Source organism: Cryptomeria japonica, chromosome 9, assembly GCF_030272615.1.
Source record: "Cryptomeria japonica chromosome 9, Sugi_1.0, whole genome shotgun sequence".
Taxonomy (NCBI): domain Eukaryota; kingdom Viridiplantae; phylum Streptophyta; class Pinopsida; order Cupressales; family Cupressaceae; genus Cryptomeria; species Cryptomeria japonica.
Window position 1 is genome coordinate 20320059 of NC_081413.1, and position 7736 is coordinate 20327794.

At 32.5% G+C, this 7736-nt stretch overlaps 1 protein-coding gene across 1 annotated transcript; it reads right to left on the reverse strand.

Annotated features, from left to right (window-relative positions):
- Nucleotides 1-2251: 2251 nt before the first annotated feature.
- Nucleotides 2252-3721, reverse strand: LOC131858249 (uncharacterized). Its single transcript, XM_059211430.1, has one exon. The coding sequence runs from the start codon at nucleotides 3719-3721 to the stop codon at nucleotides 2252-2254; it is 1470 nt and encodes a 489-aa protein (XP_059067413.1).
- Nucleotides 3722-7736: the final 4015 nt, after the last annotated feature.

Consider the following 7736-nt stretch of genomic DNA (forward strand, 5'->3'; position numbering starts at 1 on the left):
TTGCATAATCCATAAAATAATATTGCATTAACAAACACAACCTTTCAAAATAAAAACAAGTCCAATAATGAAAGGACACATGTTTGGGATTACTAATCAATAATCTAAATAAAACCAAAATAAAAAATTAATTAAGAACTATAAAGAGTGGAATTAGGAGTGATAAATTTTTAAAGGTCATATATATGTACAAAGTTTAGTATAAAAAAATTTGGGTCTAGGAGATTACATTTTAAATAATTTTTTACTATAGATTGAGTAAAAATGCTAGCAATCCATCTATTAATTACAAGTTATGAAGATGACAAAATAAATTAGAAACTTACTATAGGCGGCCTAGGGCTGTTTGACGCCCTTGCTTCGTTATTCTTTACCTTTGAATAAATTTTAACCTCTCCTTTATTTCAATATAATTGAAGAAAAAAATTTAACAAATGATTCCATAATTGGAAGCCACAAAAAAGAAGGCTATCATAGAAGATTTTTTAAAGGCTTATATAGCCTTAGGAAAAAATTAAAAAATATAACTTATACTTCAAGATTGAAGTAATGATAATGTATTTGATTCTAATCTAGGTAGAACATGTCCGAGATATCTATCTTGTCATATTTAAATATCTAGTTTAAGTGTTATATTTTGTTGGTGTACATTTTATTTATCAATTATTATTATATTTGTTTTATTCTTCAGCATGTTAATTATGATTTTATAAAGTAAATGAGTAAAAAAGATAATAATGACGTTTCTAGAATAAGTTCTATTACTAAAATGTAGGGCTTTTTTCTTTTTAAGCTATTTAATTATTTATAGTGATTTTGTTATTAATATTCAAAGAAAAATATTATAGCATATATCAAAATAGAATTTAATAACCAATATACAAAATATGTGGTAATTTAGTGAGATCTTTAAAATACTGAATTAACATAGCAAATTAAATATAATCCAATTAGCGTGGAATTCATATATAATATTTTGATTTTTTCAACATCAACTATTTTAATACTTATCTAACTCAAATCACTTGGTTCAACCACTCCCATTTCATAGTTATGGTAAACTTTAAAGGATGAATAGTTTTTTTATTGGAAACATAACATATTATAAATGTTCCAAAGGCTTTAAATGAAAATCCAAGGGTTTAATATTTAGAAGACAACAATCAACTAGTAAACTACTGAAGGTATTCTAAACAACACTATTCATTTTTTGTTTTGAGGTCTAACATTTTTTAATGCAAATATAAATTTAAAGTACAATATTTGTCATAATGAATTATAAATGGAGCTCAAATATGTTGATATAAAATGAATTTGAGCAATACATGACTATTTCAATAGGCCAATACCACTCACTTAAGAATTTAGGGCACTAATATAACGGTGAGATATATAATAGTTAAAAGCATATATTAGTCTCCTATCTATGAGGGAATTCAATAAACTAATACATTTATAATCATGTTTAGAATTGATCTCAATTTGGTTTCAACACCTCTAGAAAATTATTTGTTTTGGAGGCCCCTTGAGACATTACAAAGTGACGATTTTATCTTTTGATTAGAATTTGATATAATTATTTTAAAAAGATTATTAAAGATATATAAAACAATTGTATAACATCTATACATAATGCATATGTTAATGTCAAGTTGATTCTATGACATTACAATGAGGCAAGGACATTATAGCTTTCCTACAAGATTATGGTCTCATTGATATAATAATAATGGATTAGAGGTTGTCTTATTATTCAAAACCCTACAATATAATTTTAGAGATTTCTTAATTAAGTTAGCTCATCATGGATCATTTTAAATTTTGAAGTTGGACATATTGGAATTTGGAAATAAACCAATAATTTCTATAGACTGTGAAAATCTAATCTCTCTTATCAAATTGACCGAGGACAATGAATATATAAGATTTTATATTAGATTTAGAACTTTAAATTATCTGAAAGTGGTTTCGTGTTATATGTATACCTTTGTCAATTTGCACACTACAGGAACATTTATTAGAGTATACATCAATGAGAATTTAAAAATTGTCCATCCATAATAAATAAATATGATATCTCAAAAATGAATTATAAAATGAATTTTAGAGTAGTACAATTTAATGCAGTGAAGGAATTGTTTGAGTATACATCAATCAGAATTAAAAAAATGCCCAAATGAATTCAATAATTGGAGGCATTGCCCGTCCAGAGTATTACATTTCTCACAGAATTTGGAGAAAGGGTGGCTACTTATACTATCCCACCAAACCAGCCATAAGGACATCCACAAAGTAGTGCATCAGAAGGAAGAATGATATTTTTTGTGGCAGTTGACAAGCATCTGCTTACGTCAGACTTCTCAATATCTAGAAGAATGCAAGACATCAAATTACCAATAAAGGCTGTTTGGTTTCGATGTGAAACCCTCCCACTGCCCTCCTTCCTTTTCTCCTCACTTTCCTTTCTCGTCACTTGCTCTTCCCTTATACCTCCATATTCTTTCAGTACTTGGGTATTTTTTCTTCCAATCTCTTCCAACACTTCGACAGCATTCTTAAGTTTAATCTTTTTTGCATTCAATTCTGTAATATTTCCATCTTTTGTTTGAATTAATGACTTTTTACTAGATATGTCCTTTTGTAATTGTTGGTTTTCTTGATAAAGTTGAAGGGCTTCTCGTTTCACTGTTCTGTTCTCTATAACCGGATCTTCCATCACTTTATCACTGGTTTCTGATAGAGATGTGAGTAATTGCCTCTCCTCTGTTTCTGAATCGAGCATATCATCAGTGGGAACTTGTTTGTAATCATTATCCCACATACCCAACTTGCTTTGAAGCTCATGGACTTGTTGTTTCAATGAACCATTTTCTTGGAGCAAAGCCTCCTCCCTACTTTCTGACGCAGATCTAAGTGAGTTCCTCTCATTTTTCACTGAATCAAGCCTATGGTTATAATTTTCCAATTTCAATTTCTGAGATTCATTTTCATTTGTAAGTTCTTCATATTTCATGCTCAAATGTGTATGTTCATGGGTGATCATTCGCACTTGAGTTTGCAAGGCCTCCACTGTGTTTGCAGTGCTCTCTGAGAGAGAGATTAGACTCCTTGTTTCATCTTCCATAGAGCTTAGTATATCATTATAATCTCCCAGCTGTGCCTTCAAAAATTCGCATTCAATGCACAGTTCTACATATTCTTGGCTCAAAATCATTCCTTCATTAGTCATCAAATCGAGCTTATTTTGTAAACCTGCAACAGAGTCTTCGAAGTTTGCCTTACAAGCTTCCCACAAGCGGCAATCTTCTCTCATCTGTGCATGCAATTCCATATTCCTATCTTTGCATTCTCTCAGTTTGTTTTCCAACTCATCTTTTTCATCTGTTAAATGGGCCCACAGAAGTTTATATTCCTTGCTCAATACCCCTTTCTCAGACTGCAGACCTGCAACTTTTCTTTCCAAATCAGACTTATTAGTAACCCACAACCTCTCGTCTTCTTCAATATTTTTATTTAATTCCGCAATCGTATCATTGCAGTCTTTCAACTTATTTCCTAACCAATTATTCTCTTCTCTTAGCACATTACACAATTCTTGGTCTTTCTCTCTCAAAATGTTTGTTTCATCAAGCTTATTTTGTAGCCGTATAAAAGTCTTTTCCAACTCATATTTTTCATGTTCTGATTGGGAGCACAAATCCTCATGCTTATGGCTTAACATTCTCGCTTCATTAAGCTCATTTTGCAGTTTTGCAATTGTAACTTCAAATTCTCCCTTAGAAGTATTCCACATGTGCTTTCCACATGTGCTTATCTTCAGCCAATTTTTCCTTTAATTGTTTAATTTCATTAATGGATTTATTAAAATTATTTTGTAGCCTTGCAGCAGAGTTTTCAAATTTTGCCTCACAAGCTTCCCACAAGCGGCAATCTTCTCTCATCTGTGCATGCAATTCCTTATTCCTATCGTTGCATTCTTTCAGTTTGTCTTCCAACTCAAATTTTTCATCTCTTAAATGGGCCCACAGAGCTTTATATTCCTCGATCAATGTCTCTTTCTCATACTGCACAACTGCAACTCTGCTTTCCAAATCCTCCTTATTACAAACCCACAATAGCTGGTCTTCTTTAATTTTTGTATTTAATTTCCCAATACTGTCATTGCATTGTTTCAACTTATTTCCTATCCGATTGTTTTCTTCTCTGAGCACCTTACACAGCTCTTGGTCTTTCACTGTCAAAATCTTTGTTTCATCAAGTTCATTTTGTAGCCCTATAAGAGTCTTTTCCAAATCATTTTTTTCTTGTTCTGATTGAGACCACAAATCTTCATGCTTCTGGTTTAGCATCCTCGCTTCGTTGAGCTCATTTTGCAGTTTTGCAATTGTAATTTCAAATTCTCTCTTATAACTATCCCACTTGTGCCTATCTTCAGCCAATTTTTCCTTTAATTGCTGAATTTCATTAATAGATTGATTAAAATTATTTTCCAACTCAGTTTTTTCCTGTTCTGACTGAGACCACGAATCTTCATGCTTCTGGCTTAACATTCTCGCTTCATTAAGCTCATTTTGCAGTTTTGCAAATGTAACTTCAAATTCTCGCTTAGATATATCCCACAAGTGCCCTTCTTCAGCTATTTTATCCTTTAATTGTTTAGCTTCATTGATGGATTGATGAAAATTAGTTTCCATCTCACTTATTTCTCTACTTATTTCATTGTATAAGACTTGATTATTGTGGGCCAGAATCTTTGTTTCATTAAGCTTTTTCTGCAGCTTTATTACTGTACCTTCTAAATTCGCCTTACAAGTATCCCAAAGCCAACCGTTTTCAGTCATTTTGGCATGTAATTCCTCATTCGTATCATCCAAGTCTTTCAACTCGTCTTCCAATTTTGTTTTCTCATGCCTTAGTTGAATGCATGCTTCTTCATGTTTCTGGCTCAACAATCTTGTTTCTTTGAGCTCATTTTGCAGCCCTGCAACAGTGGCTTCCAACTCTGTCTTAGAAGAATCCCACAAGAACCCACGTTCAGCCAATTTTGCCTTCAATTCTTCAGTCTCATCATTGCATTCTGTTACCTTATTTTGCATTTCGTTCTTTTCTTTCATTAATTCAGAGCGCAATTCTTCATGTTTCTTAATCAAAATTCTTGCTTCATTAAGATCACCTTCGAGCTGTAAAACTTTTTCTTCCAAATCAGTTTTTGCTCGTCTCAGCTCACTGCACAGTTCTTCACGTCCTTGGCTGAATACCCTTGCTTCATTAAGCTCATTTTGTAGCTCTGAAACCTGTTTGTCCAACTTCTCCTGACAAGAATCCCACAACAGCTTATCTTCAGTAATCTTTGCATTCAATTTCTTAGTAGTATCATTGATTTTTATGAACTTATTTTCCATCTCAATTTTTTCTTGCCTCAATTTAGTCAACAATTCTTGGTGTTTCTGGCTAGATTTTCTTTCGTCAAGGATCTCATTTTGCAGCTGTGCAACTTTTCCTTTCAAATTCGCCCTACATGAATCTCACAATCCCTTATCCTCAGCCATCTTTGCTTTTAATTTCATAGCACCATCATTGCATTTTTTCAATTCATTTTTGTCATTTCTGTAGCTAGTGTACAAGTCCTCATGTTTCTGGCTCAATTCATTTCTTTCCTTCACTACAGTGTCAAGCTTAGTTTGTACCTCCACAATTGTCGCTTCCAGTTTTGTCTTGGAAGCATCCCACAAGCTCCTATCTTCAGTCATTTTATCTTGTAACTCCCTAATCACATCATTGGATTTTTTCAAATCATTTTCCAGCTCGTTTTTTCCCTGCCCTAACTCTGAAATTGTACTTTTCATCTTTTTCTCATAAGAAATCCACTTGTTTTTATCTGAAGTGATTGTTTCAAGCAATTTGTTATTGGCATCATCACACATTATCAATTTGTTTTTCAACCCATCTATTTCTTTTCTATCATTGGTAATTGTAGTCAGTAAACGTTCATTCAGGCTTTTCGAATTTGTCATCTCATTCTGCAGCTCCGCGACTTTTCCTTCCAAATTCACCCTATATGAATCCCACAATCCCTGATTCTCAGTCATCTTTGCTTTTAATTTCATATTAGCACCACCATTGCATTTTTTCCACCCTTTTTTTTCATTTCTGTAGCTACCGCATAAGTCCTTATGTGTCTGACTCAATACATTTCTTTCCTGCACTACAGAATCAAGCTTATTTTCTACCTCCACAATTGTTCCTTCCAATTTTGTTTTGGAAGCATCCCACAAGCTCCTATCCTCGGTCACTTTATTTTGTAATTCCTTAATCACATCATTGGATTTTTTCAAATTATTTTCCAGCTCATTTTTTTCCTGCCCTAATTGAGCACACAATTTTCCAAGATTCTCACTCAATTGTTTTGTTTGATCAAGCTCACTTTTAAGCCCTTGTAATTCCTGAATTACATCACTACTTTCTTTCAACCTATTTTCCAACAGACTTTTTTCTCGTCCCAATTGACTGAACAACATTTCATGATTCTCACTCAAATTTCTGGCTTCTTTGAGCTTATATTCTAACTCTGAAATTGTACCTTTCATATCCTTTTCACAAGAAATCCACTTGTTTTTATCTGACGTCACTGTTTCAAGCAATTTGTTATTGGCATCATCACACAATCTCAATTTGTTTTTCAACCCGTCTATTTCTTTTCTATCATTGGTAATTGTAGTCAGTAAATGTTCATTCAGTCTTTTCAAATTTGTCACCTCATCACTTTTGCTCGCTTCTGTGCCATCTTTTGCATTTACTGTTATCGGTGTGTGTTGGCTAAAACCCTGCAAATTTGTTGTACAATCGCCTTTATTAGTTACCATGTTAACTTTTGCACTTGTTTAATTTGCTCGAAAGTTGAGATTTTACCTGCTTGTTACTGCTCTTTGACTTCATTCCCTTTCCCCTGGTCATATTTCTCTAACTCCTACAAACCCAATCAAAGCACTTGTGATTTTCAAGACAAATGATATGAATTAATAGAGTTTGTAAACAATTATCGACTAATATTTTAATTGTAAATATTGCACAAAATTTCAACAGCTACTTGTCGAGAAGTTGTCTGTGTTACATTTAACATGTAGTAAAATGTTACCTATATAATTTTTATAATTTTGATCGTATATATGAAGCCACAATTGATGGAATTTTGAAACACATACCTAAATGTGATACTGCGCTCCAAAATTCTTTGGAAAAAAATGTTCTGCCAAGAATGGAAGTCTGCAAATTATAATCACTTCACCAACAAGTTAGATAGATGGATGCTTGTCAACAAAGAAATTGAGGATCTATATAATTAGCAATTGCAGGTCTTGAGAGAAGGGTTGCGTCCCTTCCATTGAAAACTGATTCGTCACGCAAACTTTTACAAAAATTAAAATTCTAGCAAGCAATTTGAAATTATAAGACTTATAATTAATTTCTGTTTGCAATTATTAATTATTTCTTATTATTATGATGCCGAGAGGCGTTTTCTACATCTGCAGCACGTATTGACAATCAGAAATGCATGGAAATGCAGTATGGAAGTCAAAAAATATGTAACGTATGGAAGCAAATGGAGCGATCAGGAATAGTGCATTTCGACTGAGAGAGAGAGTTTTTACATAATTTTCCCAAAATATAAATATATATAATTTAAATATGACTCCTCCAGCAAAATTTTATAATATATTCATTAAATTGGAGATGCC

What these genes read in the sequence shown, in the direction of transcription:
- LOC131858249 (XM_059211430.1), bottom strand. Translation starts at nt 3,721, where the DNA reads ATGTTAAGCCATAAGCATGAGGATTTGTGCTCCCAATCAGAACATGAA.